Raw genomic sequence first — 25,734 nt, forward strand, 5'->3', positions numbered from 1 at the left:
CTGTAATGGGCATCCGTAACCTGTATTTAGTGAAAATAAGGTCCCTGGTGACAGGTTCCCTTTGAGACAAACCTTTTCCAGTGGGCAAACATTCAGATTAAGCTTTTTCAGTCTAATCTTTGGAAAACCAGATATTTTCTTGTAAGCTATAACCTAATCAGGTAATGCCGCTATAGTTGGAATTGATAAAAAATGGCAAAGGGTTTCTACAATTGAATAAAAATATGTTATGTAGCTGTATTAGTAGCATTAGCATCATTGTAGAATGAAGTATGTGTTTAAAAGTTGAGATGGTGGGAAGGAGTCTGATGTGCTGAGTAACCAAGTTTCTGAGTATGAAGGATGTCCTTGAGACATCTTTGAGATTTTGTAAGCAAGCAGTGTGAGTAGTCCAAGCAAATATAATGGATTAATATAAATGTGTGTAACTGGGCGCATAAATGTAAGGTTGGTCTAAAAATGGTAATATATATGTATCACAAATTGGAATAGAAGGGTATCCTGAGATAATGACTTTTAAGACTTAGAAAAATGTGAAGCAATTAATTTTGATGGACAAATCTGGTGCAGGAGGTAGAACATGATAGAGGAAGGAGGTGTGTTTGTGTTTGTGGGGGTAATATCAGTCCCCTGAAGCTCTAAAACCTAGTGGAGTCAACCTGGTACACATAAAAGGGAGCGCAATGTCTGCTATGGTTCATAAGCTACATATAAATATGTGTAAGAGGGTTATGTTTATTCTTCACACTTTTTGCTAAGGAGCTAAAGTGCTCTTATGTAAATGTAAGAAAGAGTACGGATAACTATGTAAAGTTACAATGGGGGAAGGTACCTGGATTTAACAGTAGATGTAAAACACCTTAAGTTCCACTATAATAATATCAATCCAGGGAAATTCTCAGATTTTAGCTTTTCACTTAAACACTTTTCACTTTAAAACATTTGAAACCTCAACTTAAATTTATAACAAAAATAACTGGTAAAATATTAGATTAAAACTAAAGTCTGATACAGCAATCAGCCATATACCAAGTACTTTCCAACATGTCACATTCACCACCATGAGAGAGGACTTTAAAGGGCACCTACCACCACAAATCTACCTAAAAAGGTAGATCGGGTGGTAGTTGAATCAATGGGACGTGAGGATAGCCCTTTTAAGGCCTAATCCTCACGTCCCCGCAATTTTTTGGTAACTTACATCAAACATTGATGCTAATTTTATTATGCGGCTTCCGGGGGCGTGGAGTAGCCGCATCTGAGGTTACACAAGGCGGCTACTCCACGCCCTGGTAGCCTCTTTTCTCCTCCTACTCACCATCTTCGGCGCGCAGCTGCTCGTAGCTGCGCACCCTCGTCCGACGATCCGGCAGTCTGCACATGAGCAGAACAGCAGGCCCGCGCCTGTGCAGCCCCGGCTTCGGAGCAGTGACTGTGCAGGCGCGGGCCTGCTGTTCTGCGCATGCACAGACTGCCGTATCGTCAGACGAGCAGCTGCGTGCCGAAGATGGTGAGTAGGAGGAGAAAAGAGGCTACGGGGCGTGGAGTAGCCACCTCGTGTAATCTCAGATGCGGCTACTCCACGTCCCAGTAGCCGAATAATAAAATTAGCATAAACGTTTGATAAAAGTTACCAAAAAAGTGCGGGGATGTGAGGATTAGCCCTTAAAAGGTCTATCCTCACATTCCATTGATCCACCTACCACTCGATCTACCTTTATAGGTAGATTTGTGGTGGTAGGTGCCCTTTAATGAAAAAGTGTTTCGAGAAATGTTGCCGGGCCCATATCCAGTACATGGCAACTGAAGGTTAGGACAGAATACTGGAGCTATTTGATTTAGCGGAATTGTATTCATGGGAAAGTGACCTCTTCACTAGTGTTCCGATTCCTGGATTGGTCACAAAATGGCGAGGAAATAAAAAATCCTGCCCAAATGTGTGTAAATCATGTTTATGCTCGCAGGAAGGTCAGCATTATGATGTAACAATGATAAATTTAGGTGGACAGGATAGTGACTAATACAAGCAGTTATGCACAACATGTCAAAATATGAGAATGTCAAACATAATTTGCAAATAAAAATTGCCTATTTCAGGAATATTATAATTGCCTACCCAAAAGCATAGTAAATGCTGAGCTCAGGAATATTCATTTTCTGTAATTTGCTAAATAATTTTAATGTAAAGAGCTCTGTGGATGAAGTTTGAGTCAGGCTTGCTCCTCCTACACACATTGATTGACAGAACATCATGTATGCAAGCTCACAGGAAAAGTTGAAAATCTCTGTTTTAGAAGTCACCCATGGAAGCAAGGAGGACTGACGTGCTTACTGCCCTGCTACTTGAAGATAAAGAAGCATGGAAAAACTGAAAGATCCACTGAGACAGTGAGAGACAGACAGACAGGCGGTGCCAGACAGAGGGAGAGTAAGTTGGATACAGTCTGCGCCTCACATCAATAATGTAACATCTTACCGAGTACTGTCTGTCTTTTTTCAGCAGGAGAAAGGTTGAACACGTTGGCAAGCTCTCCCGAGTCAGATTTGTAAAAAGTTTCTATATCTATGGAAAACTTCTCCACAAAGGGACAGGTGTACCTAGGGAGGAAGTGCAAGTCAGTTAAAGCCAAAAACAACAATTATGTTTATGTGCGCACCACCAGACTTGCATCTCTGGCAGCTTAAGTCGTTTCAAAAGAAGTCATTGCCCTTATTCAAAGAAATAATAATAATAAAACACAGGGATTCAAATGTCAGAGACACTAATGTTTTATGATATATTTTTGAAAAAAAGGAGTCTTCTATTTTTTGACTTTAAATAATACAATTTCTACAAAAAACACCAAGATTTATAGCGCTTAGAAGGGCTCTCATAGCCCTCAAGGATGTCAATCATTTTGTAAAGGGGAGGTGCTTTATAGACACCAACATAGAAAGATGAAATGTGTGCACTAGCAGACATGTCTTCATTCCTAGTGCACCAAGAAGCTTGTTTACATAAAACTCAAAATATTTCCTAAAATAATCAGTTGGAAACAGAAAGCTTATAAAGTACCCAACAAAATGGTGTTTCCTCAGGAGAGGTACTTAAATATGACAAAGACATTTTTTTAATATGTACCTGGTCCTTGTATAAGGATATGCATTCCACGACTCTTCTTCGACTCGAAGGGCAGCTTTGGGTAAGATTGATCGAAACCAACTGGGGATGTGCATGCCAATGTGATAGACCTTATGTGTGTACTGACCCGTGCCCCCAGGACCATCTGTGTATGGTCTGTTCTCCAAGATTTCCACACCACTGCCTTCCCCACAAGTCTCTTCTCTGCTCTTTTTCTGCAAAACATAAGAACCCAACAAACATCAGTAATGACCATTATGGAAAAGGATAACATGACATGTAAGAGCAATTGTTGGGTACATGTGACACAGGCAAGAAACTATGCAACCAAAACAGCTCAAGACTCTTACAACATCTTTGATGAAATATAGCTTCCTATATCATCTCTTGGATGGTCTTGTTCCAACAAGTTCTTATGAATGTCTGACAGGATGCTGATAACAAGATCATTGCACTCACCCTTAACTTAAGCAGTTACATTTTCCAAAGATTCTATTATTTTAGTACCTTTATTCGCATAGAGATAAGTAATGGAAGGGTAGATAGTTTTCCAGTGTGTTTAAAAATCTGGAAAATCTGACCACATATAAAACTTCCAAACTGGATGTGAAGTATCCCTCTACTTACATTCCTCCCCTTGATCTTCTATCTAATGAGAAAGGACACAGACAGCAGTTAAACATCAGAAACCTATGTTCGCCTTTAGAAATCTATGCTTGATTTGAAAAACAGTAAAGCTGATGACCATTTCTGCGCCCCTCATTTCATTGTTCTGCTCCATTATAGAATAACAAAAAAAAAAAAAAAGAGAAGAGTTGGATATTTTTGGATTGCAATGAGATCAAAATAGCCCAAAAAAACCTACCGTAAATATTAAATTATAAAGTAATTTTTAGTTCTCATTTCAAAGCAGATTTTACAGATGATACAACCATACTGATCCATGAAATAAACATGATCTGGAAATTAAGCTCCTTGACAACATGATTGTAGTAGTTTCTGCTGACAGGTTTCCTTTTATTCACTGTAAGGCTACATGCACACCAACATATGCCTGCCCCGTCCAGCGCCATGGAGAGGAGGAGGGGTGACCCCTCCCCTCTGCATAGAAATGCACAGGGTATGTACCGTAACATAGGGAAAGATAGGACATTTTTTATCTTTTCCACCGGTGTACATAGCGGTACGGTGCCGCACGTGTGTGGCACCGTAACGTTTTATGTGGCCATTGCCGTCTGTGTGGGAGTTTGTACAGCCGCAAGCTTGAGGCTGTACATTCGTCCCCCATACAGTTGCGTGAATGTAGCACAATTCTCAGTATTCCCAAAATTCAAATATATAAGTAGTTTAGAAGAAGATAAGAAAAGGATGACCCATCCTTTAAACTTAAGATATATTTTAGCAGAAACAACAGCAATGAACCTGTAGCTCAATAAAATCTATGAAATTTTCCATCCATCTGGCATATACAACCACTGCATTGGGACAGCTGTATAGTATTTGCAAAATTAACAGGTGACATCAAAACCCAACTGTGTTTTTTGAACATTTAACGTAGTTGCCAAATATTAATGAACCAGTTTTTATGTAAATGGGTGAGTTTGTTGCTATGGATTCCAATATTATTTCTACTTTCAAGTTATTAATAACCTGAATTTAGATCTCAATACTCTACCAATGTGTTATACCATATGCAACACTCGTTGTAGCATTCCCATAGCAACCCAAACTAAAAGCAGACAGGGACAACTGAAGTTGTTTAAAAAAAACACAAAAACTGTAGTCTGTTTTCCAATAACCTGTAAGAAGTCACAGGAAAGAAAAGTCACACACTGGCAGATCTCACCGTATTAGAACATGGTTCTTACTTTTGCATCACCCTGGACCTAATGGTTTATATTCCAAGGTTGTGTGATGTGAAGATTAAAAAGTTTAATTATGGTATAAATGAAGTCCCATAGGACTAGTACATCATCCTGAGCCTTCTTCAGCAGCTGCCATCCAGACTTGTGACAATGAAGTCAGGAGGGGAGATCCAAGTGTGACTCTTATCCGCCCCTGTGACTATTTACACATTATTCTGCCTAGTATTTAATATAAAACGTGTATAAGAAAAGGTTGGTGTATTTTTGTCTTCCTAAATACTCATGAGAAGTAGTATTTTCTTTTTTTTAAATAAAAGTCTTTATTAACCCAAAACATTTCCCCATATCTACTACAGTGTCTCAAAGGGAACCTGTCACCAGGGACCTCATTTTCACTAAAGACAGATTATAAAAGCCCATGACACCTGCAGTGCAAAAAAAGCCTCTATGCCAGTGATGGCAAACCTTTTAGAGACTGAGTACCCAAACTTCAACAAAGACCCGCTTATTTATCGCAAAGTGCCAACACAGAAATGTAATTTGTGATTTATACTCCCTTCTCTGTCACAGTTTTCATTGATACCAGCCCCTGAGGACACCAATAAATCATAAAATAGTCCCAGGTAGCACTGTCACTTTAAAATACCTCTGTGCACAGCACATCCTGGGCTGTCTGGGACTGCAGGAAGATACCTGGAGTCATCTCTGGTGATGGCCTGGATGCCCTCAGAAAGGGCTCCGAGTGCCACCTCTGGCACCAGTGCCATAGGTTAGCCATCACTGCTCTATTTGCATTACAATATAATTGTGTTTTATAACTTACTCTTGCATCCTGACAAAATCCTGGGGTAGTCACTGGGGCTGGACTTTGGTTTGCATGCATTTAAAAAAACAACATGTGACTTGTCTGAGCTGCAGGCTGCCTCCATCTTTGTGCTCCTGTACAGCCAGTCCCTCCCCCACTGATGTCATCTCACCAGGCTGTGACCTCTGAGAAGCAGCAGGAGGAGGAGCTGTACAGGAGCACAAAAGTGGGGGCCAAGCTCTGAGGAGTGAGTAACAGACAAGTCACATATTGTTTTTTGAAATGCATCCAAACCAAAAGTCCAGCCCCTGGGAATACCCCAGGATTTTGTCAGGGAGCAGGTAAGTTATAACACAAATATATTGTAATGCAAATGCTTAGAAAAAGCATAGAGAAAGGCAGATTTGCACTGCAGGTGTAATAAGCTTCTGCAACCTGTCTTTAGTGAAAATGAGGTCCCTGGTGACAGGTTCCCTTTAAATAAAGCTTACTGTAAGGCAAGACCAGATAAGTTTTTTGGATGGCTGCATCTCAAGTTGTTGAAAGTAGGTGAAACACATGTTGGGGTCCAGGATCCCCCCTAAACCCTCCCCAGTCTGTATTTACTTGTATAAATCTTTACTGTTACAGTCTGTAGACCTTTTTACTTTCCTTGTATCTTTCTCTATTTCTGGTAAGTAATTGTATATTGGGTATAGTTCTTTTGGGTTGGTTGGTCTCCTAAAGAAGAATTTACCATTAAAAGATCACCTTTGCAAATGTAGGGAAAATTAAAAAGGATCTGTAAGGGCAATTAAAACACTGAACTACTCGCAGGTCTTTATGGACCAGTGGTTTAGTGTCCCAAAACGCCTTTAATAAGCCTCTTCATGCTTGCTATTAAAATTTTTGTAAAAACTTTATATATACCTTGGTCCGGTGCTCCTGTACAGTTCTTTAATGAAGCCGGTGTACAACAGCGCGGCTTCACTGCACATGTGCCATAGTTACAGCGCATCGAAGCCAGGGTGTAGCGCTCCAGCTTTATTTCAAAACAGCAACGGTGCTGGGCGTAAAAGAGATGAGTATGATGATCCTTATCTCTAGGTAACATTTTTTTTTTTTTTTTTATCGTGGCCACAGAGGGATTTGGTAATTTGGATTTGGTGCTTTGGGATACTAAACCACCAATCCATAAGGATCAATGGGTGGTTAAGTGTCCCAAATCGCCCTGACAGGTCCTTTTAAAACGCCATGAATTCTCCACTGGGAATGAAAGATGAAAAAACCAGGATGGGAGAAGAAAGTCTTTTTCTCAGTGCACCCTTGTAGGGCAGACACATCAGCATCAAGCATGACTTTCAGAAAGCTTATTGACACAATGTGGACTGATAGCCAAAACAATACATCTATTTCAAAAAAAGAAGACTGACTAATTTATGAAAGTCAGTTGTAAGTTGCAAGTGTTTGTGCATTTCTGTTTCTTGTCAATCTATGTCTTTGGAATTTTAGGTTTATTTTATCTGAGCATGCACACAGCCCAAATGAAAATATCAAATTAAATCTGCATACTATATTCAGTCCATGACATATTAGATCACTTGTTTATAGAGAAATAACAGGCTAGATCCTCTCCCAGCCAACTGTCTCATCTGTTTATCACCAATAGGTACTTTAATATTCACCTGGCAGGAAGCCTTTAGAATCCATTAATCAAAAGAAATAGATGGAAAACCAAGCCAAAAATGGCAGGTGCACCTACAGTACATGGTGGAATATAAACGGAATATCTTATTATTTTATACTGGAGTCATGCAAATGTAGACATCCATGAGAAGAAATAATTGCATAAAAATGCAAGAGAGTGTCCATATTTTTTTTAGATCTTAGTATTTGTTGATATTTTGTAAAGGAAATATAATTTATAAAATGGTCTAAAAAAGATTGTCAATTAAAGGAAATCTTATATTTGTTATCCATGGCCTACTTCATTCTTAAATGAACATTTAAAATTATGCTAATAAGCCAGAAAGGCTACTGGGCCAGTTCCCAGAACCCCTCTGTGGTGTAGATTCATAAGCTGTTACAGTGTGCAAGGAGAAATTCCACCTTCTACTGTGTTGAAATTTACTGTGCTGCAGCGAGATTACATCATGCAGAGAAAGGGGGAAGTGTTGAGGGAGGAGGGGGAGCCTGTGAACCTGTAGTATGGAGGGACTCTGGGAACCATTACAGAGCATAAAATTTTAAAAGTTGATGTTAGACGGAAGGAGTCCATGGATAACAAATATAAGATTACCACAGTCACAGTGCCTAGATCTACAAGTAAGTGTCCCAGGTTTATCATGGTTGATATTAATATTAGATTTCCTTTAAGGCTGCATTCACATGTGGCATTTACATTGTGTCTTGAAAAGCAATACAATAACTGGGGAGAGAAGATTTAACCAATTGCATTGTTGTTAACATTTGCATTTACAAAATGCAACAATTAACGCAATGTTAAAGCATGCATTAACAACATATTAACATTGCGCTTTGTAAACATAAAACGGAAATGAGAATTAGGCAAATCTCCTCTTCTCAGCTTTTGTTTTGCTTTTCAAGGCACAGTGTTAACAGCTCGTGTGAAGGCAGCCCCTGCACTTTGCTGGGAACACTTTCCTGCTTGTGTGGCGGATCGCCTTGTATTCCTGTTGCACTGCTGTTCATTGGCCATCAAATTTTTTACTAAGGCAGATATCAAAACAATGCTCGACTTTGAAGATCGCATGGTGGGATACTTTGTTAGCTTGGAATAGACTTCGACTTGAGTGTTTTACATACTTCTGGGTAAGCATTTGGTACTGTCACAAGACAAAAATTCTCAGCTTCTTCAATTGTACTCTGCCATAGAGCATAACTATGTAACAGCAGGATGCTTCCACCGTAAAAATAGCCTCACATCAAACAGTAGATTGACCATGTGCTGCTAGAGTAAGTGACTTATGTTTGCAACTGAAGATTGTTGGAAAAACAAAACTTTTCAAAAGTCAAAAATCAAAACGAAGGTCATAGAACGCGAGCCAGTTAATAGACAACGGGAGAAACTCTTTAAAAATTAGAAACTTAAAGGGGTATTCCGGGAATATGAACGTCTGATTCTTTCAAAAACCCATAATGCTATAAATAAAAGAATATAACAAAACTCAATGTCATTAGTCACAAAATTGAGCTTTAAAAAAAAAAAAGGTTTTTGATTGACAAAATGTTATGGGATTTCTAAAGTAGGCGGAGCTATCTCCAAGATGGCCACCAGTGGAAAATACAAGTCCCGTGACCCTTTAGTTCTCAGTAACAGCTCTTCCTTCTTATTCTCTGCTCCCAGAGAGGAAGTGACAGACTGTCCTGCTCTGTTACCATAGTAATGATGTGTAACTGCCATCACTGCAATTCCCTCACTGAGATGAAGTCTCACCACAACACTGGCCATGCTAGATACACTGCAACCAACCCACTACAGCCAAACTTAGTGGTGATCATATGACCTGCACAGGCAGGTGCAGGACATGTGATGTGGACATGTGACCAGCAGCATCTTATGTCCAGTGCATTTCAACAGCATTTTTCTACTAAAGGGAGCTAAATTTTAAATAACAACTAATTAGATGGTAGCTTACATTTTAATGACCCATTTGTATGTGAATTACGCTTATTTCTGGAATACCCCATGGAAAGAGATATACAACAAGGCAGCAATGAATAGAGAAGCTTCCACTTAGTCTAAAGATAAGGAGTTCAAAGCACCTTTCATATGGAGTCCTAAAAGGTAAAAAAGCCATAAGCTCATTGCTCTGTATGGGGTAACAGACTGACATGGCAGAATGGTTTCATAAAGTCACTTTTGGGCAAGAAATCCTATGTTCACTGTGATCTGTCATTGATCACTACTAGGCAGAAATTCAATTGCAGTCCATTACTTATTGCTGCTTTGATATTTTTTTCTAGTTATCTGCCACACTCGTCTATCAATCTATGTTGTAAGGTTGCAAGCACCCAAAGAGAAGGAAGTGTGACAAAATACAGAGATCTTTTCAATCCCATTAATTATTAACCTAAAATCAAACAATAAAACCGATATTTTGCGCTAATTGTTTTGATAAGCCAGACACAGAAGCAACTTGCCATTTGAATATGCAATAATGTCCCTACTGTTCAAGATGAAAGATAATTTGACAGGATAAAAAAAAAAAAAAAAAATCAGGCTGCTTTCTTTTTCCAAAAACAGAGAGAGGCATTGAAGGTCAGCTCAATTTAAATGAATAAAGCTTGGACTGGTGTGGCACAGTTTCGGGAAGAAAGCAGACATGGGAGTAAAAACCACTGTAGCTGCTATGGGGCCAAGGAGTCAATGGGGCCTGGAAGTCCAGAGATTTGCATTTACCCTAGCCAAAAGGTATTCCCTGGGGGTACCTCTAGGTGACAGATATGCAACATTGTGCATTTCATCGTGTGATATAATTCAGTCCCTAGTTATGCCCCTGAAAGCACCCAATGTTTTGGAGTAATTACCAGCCCGTTTAACAAATACTACATATAAGCACATAATACTGTATATACCTCACATAAAATCTTGGAAAGAACCAAAATGCAATCATGGGCTTTATTTAAAAACAACTCCGAAAAGAATAAGGAGAATAATTTAATTAAGATACGTTATGCTTTTAGACATGCTAGATGGCATCCTGTATGTAACAGCCCTGAATTGAGATGAAATTGCATTTCTATGCTATATAAAATCATATTTATGTGGCTGCTCTCACACCTTTTAGCCTTTTACCATATCAATTTCTGCTGCCACTTCATTCAAATAGATATAATCCTTGTCCACATTCCCAATAGTTGGGCATATGAACACTGCCAAAACACCAAAATTTGAAAAGAGGTTGCCTCTGGTGACAAAACCCCCTTTAATACACAAACATTTTCATCATGCTATGGTGTGATCTAGTTAAAACTACAAGCAACAAAACTTTCTTAAGGCTTCCATAAATAGGCAACTTTTGTAAATGTCAAAACTTGCACTGCTGCAGATTCCGGATTTAATTCAGTTGAGTAGGGATTTGACAAGTTATCATAACACAGAGGAAAACATACACTTCCAAACTGACAGCATCTATAAAAAGACATCTCTTTGGCTTGCATCAATGAGGATGTGGGAGACGAATGAAGGAAGGAAGGGAAAAAAAATGACGGGAGGGAAACAGATAGAAAGGATGTATTAAGGCATTCATTATATGTAAGAAAGCAAGTCCTTAACACTTACATTGATAAGCAGTCAAGTGGGGAGCCCACTCCCTGGCACTAGTGCCACATAAGGCCTATAACCCATGTGCTTGGAGTGAACATTTGATTACTGTCTACAGATCCGGCTGATATTAATACATGATTATACTCTTTTGTGAACATAGACCCAAGGCTCCGCAGCGTCTGCTGTTGCGGGAAACAAAGTTTGGTATGTTGGACTCTAACAAGCCTGTTATGTTCAGCAAGGAGGTAGACAATGCCAGAGGCTTCTGGCAGTCTTCTCCATTTCTCCCGATGTCAACAGGCATACATGGCTGTTTATGCATGCTAGCAGATTTCTTGTAAAAGCAATAAAGGCAGAAGAATAAATTAGTAAAAATACATACCACTTTGGCCAGGTATGAAAACCTTTATAACATTAGAGATGCATGTTATTAGAGAGGAATGTTTAGAAAAAACTGGACAGGGAATGTTCCTCATGATCCCCCTTTAACCTGACTCTCAGCTGACACTTAAATGAACATATAGAAGGAGAAGTTAAGTTTGGGAAACCTGAAAGTGACTGAATAAAACCAGATGGTAGGAGGGAGGATGATAATAGCCAAAGCAATTCATTGGAAGCACTTTACAATGTTTCTTGTAGTGACTTGTACTACTGATCTATGCAAAAATTATATTGTAAACCTCATGACTATTAAAGTATTCAAGAAGTTTTAAAATGTTAAAATATAATCAGGAAGGGATAGACACCACTTTGTAGTAACTCAAGACAATTTATAGACATTATTTGACATCACCCGATGAATGCCTATGCTCTGCTTTGCCCTCTGTTTTTTGTCTAAATTGACCATAGGGACTCCAATCATCAATTGCAAGCACCACACTATGCTGCCGCCTCAATGTAGCTACGTAGACAGTGAGGCGACGGAATCCAAGCAAACTATGTAGCTACTCCATGTCGGCAGTGTAGTGTGGCGCATGCACAAATGAATGCTGGGACCTTGCGGTCGGCACCGCATCATCTGCGCATGGATGGGTGACGTCTTTGAAATTTACATACAGAGGTTTCCAGGGTGTGTGTGTGTGGGGGGGGGATTTGGTGAGACCATCCTCTTTAGCTTCACCCAGGGGACGACTTGACTAGTCACAGAGCACATGTCATTCTAAGGTAATATATAACTTATCTTTTGTTCTGTAAAACCAATTTAACATACAAAAAATGTTTAGTAATGTATGTACAATGCTCTATGGGGACAGGGGGGAGGGTTGCAAAAAAGGGGTCTCCTGGAGACAGGTTCCCTTTAAGGATTGTGCTCCATGGCCCAGTTTACAGGGATATCACTCAACAAAAGCTACTCATGCCAAAAGAGGAAAATCAGCCAAAGAGCAATGACCAGCTCATTGTTACCTCTGATAAGCACTGCTATTAATAGACGCAGCACAATACTTTATACTGTACTGCAGGTACAGATTACGTTTCCATTAAGTGATCCTATGGAAAATAAATCAATAACTCAAACAAGCTTGTATCATCAAGCTTAGATCACTCTATTGTTTTATCTGGGGAATACACAGTCCATAGCATAGAGTTTAGGCAGAGTCACAAATTTCACTTTAACAGAATTTTAACACATTTTACTGCTGGACGTTATGTTCAGTTTTCTGCCTTCGTTTATTCATGCATTTTGTCTTATTGTAGGAAAGTGTATACATAGGTGAGGTACGACAAGCATACGACAAGGAGATAAAGAACTCCAAAGAAACATCTCATGCTCAATCTTGTATCAGATACAATATTGTGGACCCCAAATCTACCTTTGAATGGGATTTTAGGCTTTAGTAAAAACAACAACATGACCCTGGCAGTTGGTCAGTGCACGTAGCAAGGAAACAACTCTGAGAACGTCATGTATAGGTTTCTATAATTAGAAGTAACCTAAACCTAAATGGCCCAAGGTCTGTGTGTGTTTTTGATGTGCAGAACTCGCATTGGACTCTGATCCATTGTATTCACTTGCATTCTTTTTTAATGCGCATGAAACTCTCAGAATTCTCTACTTTTTCAAGTCATGGAAAATGCCCCATACAAATCTATGCAGACACATCAATAACATATTGCACTTTGAGACACTTGCAATTGCAATGTCTTTTTCACTCATCAATTTCACCACAGTCATGAGTCCTTTTCATGTGCTTTTTATGTGCATTGCCTACGTGTGAAAAACCCAGTATAAACTGCACGTGAACAAACTCTTACTGAGAACTCATTGAATTCTGAGAAAAAATGTCAAATTATCACTGACCAAACCCTGATTGCACCCTAATGAAACCCTAGTGTTAAAGGGGCCTAACAGGACTCCAAGTAGAGACCCAATAGGCCTGCTTACCCCACTGCATGTTTCCAGTTTTTACCGCATTAGTGTATGTACACAGAAAGCTGGGAATCAAAGAGTGTAGCCCAAAAAACAATCTTATTTGTGGATATGATACAGCGAGTTACATCAAACTAAAAACTATTTAAAAACACTGCTCATAATGTGATCTCTGGAGTAATGAAGTTGCAGTATTGGCATACAATACAGACACTTCTAAGTAGTAGACAAGCATTTCCTGGAACAAGTACAGGATTGTAAGGAGATCTGCCTACAAGCTAAAGCTGAATACGGCCTATCAACATAACTCCCAGTATAGTCTATGAATGACAGACTTAACTAGATAATGTACTGAAACTCTGCTTTTCAGATTCCAGAGCACATATGAGGCCCTGAAGCTGGGAAATATGTTCAAAGAGGAAACAATACATGCATATCTGTGTATAAAAATGTAAGACAGTCCAACCCATAAAATCCTGTAAATTGCCACTACAGATAACACAGTTTTGGATAGGCCCCTATTTCCAGCATAGTCTCTTTTATTTGTGCTCTTAAGCCTTAACATTTTAGCCAACTTAATTGCATCCAAAGTTTTACCTTCAGTTTGGGTTATGCCTCGTTTGGTGCAGCGCAACGGCGGACAGGGTTAAACATGCGAAGTTTGATGTGGAGGAGCCTGCAAAGCCGACCCAAAACACCACAAAGCACCTTGGGGATCAACTGAAGTTACAATTGTAATCCAGACCTCCACATCAAACATGATGGGGCCTAACCCAACAAATATTATTACGCCCACATGGAATTTTTTTCCATAAGAGTTTTACAGTGAGTACAGAAATGATATAGACTCCTTTAAATTTTTCACTTGGTTTCATTGCAGCCAATTATCAAGATCAAAAAAGTTATTTTTTTCCTCATTAATGTACACCCTGCTCCCTGTCTTGACAGAAAACCCCCCAGAAAAGTAGGTATTTTCGCTAATTTATTAAACAAGAAAAACTGAAATGTCACACTCAGTACCTCCAAAATCCTGGTGTGGAAAAAGTGTTACATCATTCCCAAGAAGACTTAGTAGATTTGGGAATTCTGCAACAGTTTCTCTCATGTGGATTTGGGGATCCTCTGCCATTCTTCCTTGCATATCCTCTCCAGTTCCCTCAGGCTGGATGGTGAACATTGGTGGAGGCCATTTTCAAGTCTCCCTAGAGAAGTTCAATTGGGTTTAGGTCTCTCTTACTTGGCTCTTCCTATCTCTATAGAAAAAAATAATTTAATGTCTGTATTCATTTAATACAGAACTAAGCAGTTTAGTAGACAGGCGAGGGCTGATAATAGAAGATAGCAGTATTTACTTTGATACAATATACAGGCAGTCCCCAGGTTACGTACAAGATAGGTTTTATAGGTTTGTTCTTAAGTTCAATTTGTATGTTGAAACAGTATATTTTATCATTGTAGATCCATACAAAAAAAATGTTTGCCCCAGGGATACTCGGAATTTCAATTTTTTTTTGCTATAATGAGATCAAGGATTATTACAATTTCTTTTTTAAATACAGATTATATAGGATATGTGAATAAATACTCAAGTTTTCCCCCTATTCCTCCTTGCAACAGATTCACAGAAAAAATATATATAAAACATATAGAACTACTTTTTAAAACTGCTAAGGCAGCAAATAAAATGGTTAACCAATAATTAATCTGTGCAATAATAAAATGTCTTAATTTTTCCAGAATTACGTCTTAACATATGTCAGCACCGGTATCTTTCTAATTCCAATTTGCTAACTTGAAACACAGAGTCCAGGGGATGTACTCAACACCCTTGTGCCAATATGTGGGCTAACATCCAACTCATTTTCTAAAACCACTGCTGCTTGAGACGCTAAATACAGACACAAACTGTTTCAAACCATGAAATCTGTTTCAAGCGCACGCATGTATATAAATATAGAATCTCTCCCACTTCTGTGACTCGGGCTCAGCTGCCAATATGAAGAATAAAAATAATAATAATTGGGGAAAATAAAGAGCCACGCTACAAGCAGCCCACTCTTTCAGCAACCAGAATCAGCCTGGGATCCATTAATGACTCTTTTGTGTTCATTAAATCTGACGTCAAATATATTGCATTCACTAAGCTTTCCGCATCCTCGGGAGCGCACAGATAAAGATCAGGAAAAGGTTCCACATTAAGGTGGTTATAATGATTTAGTTAATGGCCACTGCTGAACTATCCAAGTGAGAGGAGAAAAATGCTTGTTAGGAACACATATTTATAGTGCTGCGCCCTCCTGGTGATGATTCACATGACATAATCTTGGCATTTTTTCACAATTTTGCGCTTGGTCATTCCTAGATTTTTGGATCATGGATGGCAGCAATGCTGAACTGAAGATTTAGACTGCTTTGTTACCTTTCCTAAGTAAAATTTTCAGCCATTTTCTCTTTTTTGGGTGCATTGTTAGATTTGATCAAAAATATGAAACTTTATCACCCGCTCATGTTTTACAGTAATGCGCCCAATTTATCTTTGTAATGCAGATGTTGACACTTTAAAAAAAAAAAAAAAGCCTCAATTTTTTTTTGGCAACGAGTAAAAAAAGACGCTATTTTTAGCGAAAGAGAAACTCTACTCCCCAGACAGCTAGGTAAAAAAATCAGAAGGGGCAGCTCTAATTTGTGACAAGTTCAATGGCTATGTAGAATATCAGATAGCAAGCAGAATTCGGTAGGGTGAGTTTATTGCTTGACCTGTCAAAGGTAAAGCCTTCTTTGGAGGTTAAAAAAAGCTATAAACAGCTATAAACAGCTTTCCAGGACAGTTCCAGGACAGTTTTACTGAGGGTCTCTCCCATACCGACACAGACATCTGAAGTTTCTAATGATTTAAAAGGGTTGTCCACTTCAAGCACAATAATTTATATTGTTTGTGTAATAAAAAAAAGTTATAAAACTTTCTAATACACTTTCTGTATCTATTCTTCATGGTTTCCAAGATCTTTGCTTGGTGCCATACAACAGGAAGCTTCATTGTTTACTTCCTGTTGATAAACACTGGTCCATGACCATGTGATGTCACACAGGTGCATGGCTCCTTTTAACACAAACCAGCCATACACCTGTGTGACATCACATGACCATGGACTAGGGTTGCATGATGTATCGAAACCTCAATACTAATATAGTTGTATGAGGGACCACGTCACCAGGGAAATATCATCATCTGTTCATATATGGTGTTTCTACATCTCCCAGGGCTTCCCCTGACACAAGGTCTCCAAATTATTTTAGGTTATTAAATTACATATTTTTTTTAACCCACAAAGGGATTTGAACCCATTACCTCCACTCTCCACCTGCCAAAGAGATACAGGATTTTTTTTTTTTTACTAGAACATCCCCAGAGTTACACAAGCTCAATTCACTGGTATATAGAGATCTATCTTCTCAGAGATCTCTATACATCACTACATTTTTTCCTTCTCTCTGCTGTTTAAGCCGGCCGAGGCACACATAATTGACGTAATCAGTGCGACACCCGCGAATGGCGGGTAGAGCAGAGAGAAGACAGAAGAGGAGCCGCAGGGACAGGAGCATTGGGGAGTCGCACCGAGTACAGGCGGTCCCCTACTTAAGGACACCCGACTTACAGACGACTCATAGTTACAGACGGACCCCTCTGCCCACTGTGACCTCTGGTAAAGCTCTCTGGATGCTTTAATATAGTCCCAGACTGCAATGTCCAGCTGTAAGGTGTCTGTAATGAAGCTTTATTGATAATCCTTGGTCCAAATACATCAAAAAAATTTTAACTCCAATTGTCACTTGGGCAAAAAAAAAAATTTGTCTGGAGCTACAATGATAAAATATACAATTCCGACTTACATACAAACCTACAGAACCTATCTTGTACGTAACCCGGGGACTGCCTGTATTGGGAGCTTTTCATTTTTTTATAGGCTTGTGTATAAGCCAAGGTGGGGTTTTTCAGCACATTTTTTTGTGATGAAAAAAACTTGCCTTATACATGAGTATATAGGGTAAATATTCTTTAGATGTGTAAAGAAGAAAGCTTCAGCTTTTCCTCAATAAAAGTATATTGGAAAGTTTACTTTTAATCACCTATTAATTTAAAGGAAATCTAGCATCAGAATAAAGCATAATAAACCAGGGACACAAACTCATAGATCAAGCAACCATGACTGTGGTAATCGTCTTATGTATCCATGGCATTCTTCCTTCTAAAAGCAACTTTTAAAATTATGCTAGCGAGTCATAAGGGCTCTAGGGGCTGTTACCGTGGTGTAGCTTTACAGGCTGTTACACTGTGCAAGGAGCACTTCCCCCTTCCACTGAGTGCTGCAACTTCCTTTGCTGCAGTGATATTACGTCACGTGCAGGGTGAAGTGCTGAGGGTGCGACATTGTAATAGCCTGTGAAGCTACACCACAAAGGGACCCTTTGACTCATTAGCATAATTTAAAAAATTGTTTTTAGAAGGAAATAACAAATATAAGAAGATTACCACATCTGGATCTTTGTGTAAGTGCCCCTGGTTTATCATGAACGATTTTGATGTTAGATTTCCTTTAATAAAATGCTTTTTTTTAATAAAGTACTGCAAGTTTACAGAGTTTCTAGCATTGCAAAATGTAGTTTTAATGTGTCCCCTGCAATGCTACTGTTGGGGGTTGCAGCCAACTTTTATTTTTTCCATAACGCAGGGAGTCTTCTCAACTAGACTGCCATCCTACTAAAGGGGCTTGTGCCCTCATCCGACGAGAATGGTAGAAAGTTATTTCTACTGGCTACTCTGCAGTGAACAGGAAAACAAATCACTACAAAAGAGAGCAGGTCTTGGAGGCAGTAACTGAGCAAGTGTGTCCTCCAGCACTCAGCTTATCAAGTTGTCCACAACCTGAAAATCATGACGGCTACCTCATGGTAACCTTATTATGAGGGATATGATACTGCTACATTTTGCAATTCCCTCCTGTATGAAATGGTCTCACATAAAGGGGTGTTCTCTTTTCAGCAAACAAATATTTGTATAATGAAAAGTTATACATTTTTACATCTGTATCAATGCATCATCATGGTTTTCTAAATCTCTGCTTGCTGTCATTCTATAGGAAGCTTCATGGTTTACTTCAAGCGTACAAAAATTTGTCCATGGTCATGTGATCTGTCCATGTGATGTCACACGGCTCATTAAAGATTAATCAGAGCTGTCCACCTGGATGACGTCACATGACCACAGGAAGTAAACATTAAAGATTCTTAAAGAATGATAGCAAGCAGAGATCAATAGTATATTGAAAAAGAATGAATTAGTTACTCACCGGTAATTCTATTTCCATTAGTCCACCATGACGGCCCACCTGGAGGATGCCCCTTGACCTCTGTAGGGACAGGAAGAAGAGAGGTTAAATTCCCCTCCCCGCATCCTCCCGCCAGTGACTTCAAAATAACCACACTGAGGAAGATGCAACAATGATTTATTTATATGTTTTCATCACATACAGTTTCATCATTGTGAATACCACATAACCTATAACAAGCAAGGGAGGGAAACTATAGGCCGTCATGGTGGACTAATGGAAATAGAATTACCGGTGAGTAACTAATTCATTCTTTCCACTTCGTCCCCCATGACGGCCCACCTGGAGACTTACAATATGAGTAGTCTTTTAGGGAGGGATCACTGCTTGAAGCACTTTTCTCCCGAAGGACAGATCCTTCGAGGAGGGCAAGTCAAGTCTATAGTGTTTAGAGAAGGTAGAAGAGGAAGTCCAAGTTGCTGCTTTGCAGATCTGTTCTAAGGAGGCCCCTCTTTTCTCTGCCCAGGAGGTGGATACGGCTCTTGTGGAATGTGCTCTTATTCCTGATGGTATTGGAATCTCTTGGATGTCGTAACAAGAAGATATCGCCATCCTTAGCCATCTAGCGATGGTTGCCTTGGACGCCTTCCTCCCCTTATTTTTCCCCTGGAATTGGAGAAATAGGTTAGAATCAACTCGCCAGGATTCAGTTATTTCCAAGTATTTAACGACAGAACGTCTTACATCTAGAGTGTGCCATTCGCGTTCTCTCTCTGAGGACGGATTCTTGCAGAAGGAAGGTAATATGATCTCTTGACCTCTATGGAACTCCGAGACCACCTTTGGGATGAAATTTGGGTCCAGTGTGAGAATAATTCTATCATCAAGAAGCCTCATATAGGGTTCCTTAATAGAGATTGCCTGGAGTTCACCTAGTCTCCTTGCTGAGGTGATTGCTACCAGGAAAACTGTCTTTAGTGTCAGATTTTTTACACTAGCAGAAGAAATTGGTTCAAAAGGCTCCTTAATTAAAGCATTTAAGACCAGAGAAAGATCCCATGAAGAAGTCCTTTTAAGGACCTGGGGTTTTAATCTAGAGGCTGCTAGAATGAATCTTTTCACCCACCTGTGCTCGATGAGGGGTTGATCGAAGAAAGCACTTAGGGCTGATACCTGGACCTTTAGAGTACTTGTGGAAAGTCCCAACTCCAAACCCTTTTGAAGGAAGTCAAGAACCTGCAAGATATTGGGGTTAGATTGACATGGTGGATTATCTGCACAGAAAGAACAAAATTTTTTCCAAATCTTGTGATAAATGGCAAAAGTGACAGGTTTCCTACTTGCCTTCAGGGTGTTTATAACAGCAGAGGATAGTCCTTGGGACTTCATATAGTCCGATTCAGGATCCATGCTGATAACTGGAGTCTTCCTGGATCTGGATGGGATATTGGACCCTGTACCAGGAGATCTTCTGACACTGGTAGTATGACTGGATCCTGAGTGGACATCCGCTTCAGAATCGGGTACCAGCTCTTTTTGGGCCAGTTTGGGCACACAAATATGGTCTGCGTCTTCTCTAGATAAATTTTTTCCAACACTCTGGCGATCAGGGGAATAGGGGGGAAGGCGTAGGCGAGAGTGGTGTTCCAAGAGTGGGAGAATGCATCCAGACGATTTCTTGTCTCCCCTTTTTCCAAGGAAAAAAAGTGTCGACACTTGGAGTTTCTTTTTGTCGCAAACAAATCTATTTGAGGTTCTCCCCAAAGGGAGGATAGATACTGGAATATCTCCTCTTTTATGCACCACTCGTTGGGAAGTATTTTCCTTCGGCTGAGGAAATCCGCCGTGGTGTTCTCTGTTCCCTTTAGATGGGTAGCCGAGATTGATAGGACATGGTCCTCTGCCCACAAAAATATTTGCCGTGTTAAGGACATCAGTAATGGGGATCTGGTCCCCCCTTGCCTCTTCAGGTATGATACTGTCGTGGTGTTGTCGGACAGTATCAACAGGTGATGTCCTGCTAGTTGAGCAGTGTTTGAGCTGAGTACTTCCCAAACCGCCCTTAGTTCTCGATAGTTGGACGACCTTCTGGAGATCTCCTCTGTCCAGGAACCCTGCGTCAACTTTTGAGGAAGCACTGCTCCCCAACCGCTCTTGCTGGCATCTGTCTGTATGGTGATATACGGACTGTTCCTCCAGAAGATTCCCCTGTCTAGATTTGTGTCCATCAGCCACCACTTGAGATCTTCCTTGACTGACGCGGGGATTGATACCTTTTTGTCCAGTCCCTCCGAACTCCTGTTCCAGGACCTTAGGACCCATTTCTGGAGAACTCGAGTATGGGCTTGGCACCAGGCCACTGAGGAGATGCATGCTGTTAATAGTCCTAGGACCTTCATAGCGCCCCTGATGGAGATAAGGGATCTTCTCCGGAACCTTCTTAACTCCTCCTTGATATGAGCCCTCTTTTCCTGTGGAAGGAATGACATTTGTAAGCAAGAATTTAAATTCACTCCCAGGAATTTCTTTACTGTGGCTGGTGATAAATCTGATTTTGGGTAATTTATGATCCAGCCTAGTCTTTCTAAAGTTCCTATTGTGATGTCCCTTGAGGAAATTAGGTTCTGTTTGTTTTGTCCAATAACCAGTAGGTCGTCTAGATATGGGATAATCAGTATGTCCTGCTGTCTTAGGAACGCCACCACCTCTATCATCACCTTGGTGAAGGTTCTGGGGGCTGAAGATATGCCAAAGGGGAGTGCACGAAATTGAAAATGTAACGTGGAACCCCCCGGAGAAAAAACAGAGAACCTTAGGAACTTTTGTGAAGACGGGTGAATGGGGACGTGATAATATGCGTCCTTTAGGTCTATAGTGCACATTACAGCATTTTTGTGGATAATGTGGGTGGCAGACCTTACCGACTCCATCCTGAACTTGTTGTAGACGATGAAGTCGTTGAGTCGCTTCAGGTTGATTATCAGCCTGTTCGATCCGTTCGGCTTCTTTACAAGAAAAAGAGAAGAATAAAATCCTTGCTTTTCTTGTTCCTGAGGAACCTGGGTAATAACTCCAGAAGACAATAAAGATGATATTTCTTGCCAGATTAGATAGTGGGACATTTCTGATGTATGGGGAGAGGGTGGTAGGTAACTTGTAGGAGGAAGCTTCTTGAAGTCTATCTTGTATCCTTGAAGAAGGATGTCTAGAACCCAAGGATTTGAGGTGATTTTTAACCATTCCTCTCTGAACTTCAATAATCTTCCTCCTACTATGGCGTCACTGTTTCTTGTTTCTGTTGGGATCGGATGATGTTGAAAAGAGAAACCCTTTACCTTTTCCTCCTTTCGGGTAGCTCCAGCGACCCCTTTTCCCCTTATCTTTGTATTCCTCTCTTTGGCCTTTAAAGTCCCGAAAGGGCTGCTTCCTGGGTATTGGCTTATTGTCCGGGAAACCCTTTCTCTTATCTGATGCCCTTTCCAAGATGGTATCAAGTTCAGGGCCAAAGACAAATTCGCCTGAAAAGGGAAGACCACATAGCTTTGTTTTTGAGCGGATATCCCCATTCCACTGCTTCAGCCACAGCGCCCTTCTTGAAGCATTTGTCAGGGCTCCTTCTTTTGAAGAGAACCGTACACCTTCGGCTGCCGCGTCTGCTAAGAAGGACGTTGCTGATTTTAATAGGGGGAAATTCTCTAAAATTGTAGTTCTGGGAGTTCCTTCTTTAATATGGGATTCGAGCTCGTTCAGCCAATACAGGAGATTCCTCGCGACTGAGGTGGCCGTTAAATTTGATTTCAGACCCCACATGGATGTTTCCCAAGCTTTTTTCAGCAGAGAGTCAGATTTCCTGTCCATGGGGTCTCTAAGCTGCGCTGCGTCCTCAAACGGCAGGTCTGTCTTCCTTACTATTTTAGTAACCTGCACGTCCACTTTGGGACAGGAATCCCATAGTTTAGAGTCTTCAGGCTCAAAAACCAATCTCTTCCTAAAGTTTTTTGATATAAGGATCCTCTTCTCAGGTTCCTTCCATTCTTCATACACTAACTCTTTGAGGGTGTCATTTAAGGGAAACACCCTCTGGCGCTTTGCTTTTAACCCACCAAACAGCTCGTCTTCTTTAGATTGGGGTACGACCACATCCTCAATTTCTAATGTCTGTCTGATGGCCTTCAATAAATCATCCAATTCATCTATTGGGAAAAGATGTCTGGATTCAGCAGATTTTATAGAATCCTGGGGGTTTAAGGAGTCTTCCGTCTCTATTATAGAACAAGAAGGAGTCTCTGAGTCACTTCCTGCCTCGGATGGTGACGACCCCAGTTCCAATCTGGGCTTTTTACACGGGGGAGCCCTAGATGTAGCAGCGGCAATAGATGAGACCACCTTCTCTTCTATGAACCCTTTGAGCTCGTCTAGGAAGGATGATTTCTCCTCTCTCATGAAGTTATCAATACACACTTTACAGATTGGTTTCTTATATGAATCTGGCATAGAGTGGTTACACATGTTACATTTCCTGGTCCTGGTTTTATCCGATTTCTCGGGTCTTTCAGGCCTGCTAGCCTTATCCCCCTTCTCCTCCTTGCCTTTCCCCTTAGACCCCAGGTCTTTTTCCTAAAAGGCAAATATAGGAGACTAATAACCCACAAACATTGCATACACAGTGGCAATATCCCCTGCAATTAGCCCCACTTACGGATACTGGAGGGTGCAGGAAGATTGGGTTAACTTCGTCAGTCATAGTAGACAGCGGAAGATTTAGATGCAGATACTGGAGCCGTAGTCACTTGATCAACTAGACCTCAGATCATAGTGATCTACCTGCTTTAAATACCTTAATGGGGAGCCCATCCCCCTTAGAAGCGGCTGCTGGTCCGCGTCCCACGGCTCCCAGTGATGCTGCGCGGTTTCCCCCCGTCACTTCCGGTCGCGGCCGGAAGTCGTCACCAGACTACGGGCTGCTGGGAAATGTAGTTTTCTTCGGCCGCGCGCGCGTGTAATCAGAATTGCGGCGCGGCGGCCAGTCAACGGACCCCTGGACGGCTACAAGGAGGACCCTGGATCGACCGAGAGCCGGGGCCGCCGGGATTTCGCCGTGGACGGCATCACCCGTGAGTAAATCTTCGTCCCCCCCCCCCCCCACCTGGAGGAGAGAGGGCACCTCTCTATGACCTGCCTCGGTAGGGACAGGAAGAACACTGGCGGGAGGATGCGGGGAGGGGAATATAACCTCTCTTCTTCCTGTCCCTACAGAGGTCAAGGGGCATCCTCCAGGTGGGCCGTCATGGGGGACGAAGTGGAAATATAAGTTTTGATCACACAAAGAATAACATTTATATGCAGAAACGGTAACAACCCTTTAAAACTGAATCAGCATAAACATTTCCTTACAATATACCAAATGACAAACACAAAACCGACAGTCTAATGATTTCTCTTAATCTGCTTCTAACGGCAAAGAAATGCTACTTAGGTTCAGCTAAGCAAGATGTAAGCTTCTGACTAGCACATTATTTCTTCTCTTCCTCACACAGCTGTCTGACACTACAAGTGTACACAAACTCCCCCTCCTTTCCTCCCTCCAGATCTATTCTGGGAGAGATCATGACACCCACTATCTGGACCACGGCTGATAACTCTTCCCTTTCCCTTTCCTCACCACCACCATAGTTGTACAAACTACATCACAATTAGTGTTCAGCATCTGTTCCCTTGGAAACCTGGCTACATGAGTGATCCTCCGGGTTTAGCCCAGGACAATACTTGCCGCACACCCTGAACTGCATAGTTGTGCACTCTGATGTCAACCGTAACCATGGAGCCTGCAGCTGAGGCCCATTCCTGCTCACTGTAATCTGCACCCTTCACGCATGACACAATATGATTTTCATCTAATTTATGCTGTGAGAAGAAGCAAAACACATTGTGCTTATGCGAGTGACAAGTACCTAATCTTACAGAAACATCACAAATTCCATGTTATACCAGTCTGGTGTAGAAACCCCATTAAGGAGTTCTAGGTCAGTGAAAAAGGCCTCTCTCTCAAAGGCTGTAGGAAGGGGTTTGACCAAATCGAAGATGCGTTGCCAATTAAACACTTGTGTTCAACAACTGATCCCGATCAGAAGCATTTCGGTGTGTGCTGAAACTTCCTGTGCTGCAGTGAGTGAGGGGGAAGTGCTGAAGGAGCATAAGGGGAGGCCAGTCTAACAGCCTGTGTAGTGTCAGCATGGAGGCGCTCTGGTAACACTTCCCAGAGCCCTTCTTGCTCATTAGCATCATATTAAACACTGATTTTAGGACAACAAAGGCCATGGATAAAAAATACAAGACGATTACCACAGTCACGGTGACTGGATCTATGAGTAGGTGTACCTGGTTTAACGCAATTTATTTCGATTTGCGTTCGATTTGCCCCTACCACTATTTCTTTAAAGATCCCCATGCAAAAACAAATGATAAACCTGATGCAGATGGCTGTGGCCAGTGACTCGTTGAGGGAGTATTTTTGGGATGTTGGGAGATACGAGATTTTAGAGTTTGTAAGGTGTCTAACAGTACCTCTCTTGGTCTTCTATTCTTAATATGGTTCTCCAATTTTGATAACCAGAAAAATATGGTGCGGGAGACAAATGTTGTTGCAAGATCACAATTTAAGTTTAGCATACTTGATTCCTAAGTCTACTTTAGAAGGCTGTCTAACAAATCTTTCAGTTGTATGGCATCTTCAAATGGAAGATCTGTCTTCTTCACAATCTTGATCACCTAAATATCCATCTTAGAGGGTTGTTCCATAATCGAATTCTTGCCTATTTTTGAATTCACAAGATAATGTAATTCTATTTTCTTGCTTGTAAATAGGAAAGACTCTTCTTTGTTTTTAAATGCCAAATAGTTACTCTTGAACTGAATTAAGAAGTGGCTCTAAATCATCCAATGGATCCTGCCAAGGAAAATGCTACAATATTCTATCTAT

At 40.8% G+C, this 25,734-nt stretch overlaps 2 protein-coding genes across 15 annotated transcripts in view; both read right to left on the bottom strand.

The window, feature by feature from the left end:
* The window catches only part of PITPNM2 (phosphatidylinositol transfer protein membrane associated 2), a 202,802-nt gene that overhangs the window by 83,485 nt on the left and 93,583 nt on the right, over positions 1-25,734 (bottom strand). For all 13 annotated transcript variants that reach the window (XM_072144160.1, XM_072144167.1, XM_072144181.1 and 10 more), the window contains 2 exons: positions 3,122-3,336; positions 2,477-2,598 (listed from right to left, as the gene is read on the bottom strand). In XM_072144160.1, the coding sequence (XP_072000261.1) occupies positions 2,477-2,598; positions 3,122-3,336 (337 nt within the window). The remainder of the gene's footprint in view (positions 1-2,476; positions 2,599-3,121; positions 3,337-25,734) is intronic.
* Positions 19,349-22,121, bottom strand: LOC140122987 (uncharacterized). 2 transcript variants are annotated; one of them, XM_072144246.1, is made up of 3 exons: positions 19,882-22,121; positions 19,500-19,595; positions 19,349-19,421 (listed from the first exon to the last, which is right to left on the bottom strand). In XM_072144246.1, exons 1-2 carry the CDS (start codon positions 21,993-21,995, stop codon positions 19,502-19,504), a joined length of 2,208 nt encoding a protein of 735 aa, XP_072000347.1. In that variant the 5' UTR covers positions 21,996-22,121; the 3' UTR covers positions 19,349-19,421; positions 19,500-19,501. The 2 variants fall into 2 exon arrangements, with proteins under 2 accessions (XP_072000347.1, XP_072000340.1); XM_072144239.1 differs by having other exon boundaries at positions 19,362-19,595.

This window comes from Engystomops pustulosus, chromosome 1 (genome assembly GCF_040894005.1).
Source record: "Engystomops pustulosus chromosome 1, aEngPut4.maternal, whole genome shotgun sequence".
Classification (NCBI taxonomy): Eukaryota; Metazoa; Chordata; class Amphibia; order Anura; family Leptodactylidae; genus Engystomops; species Engystomops pustulosus.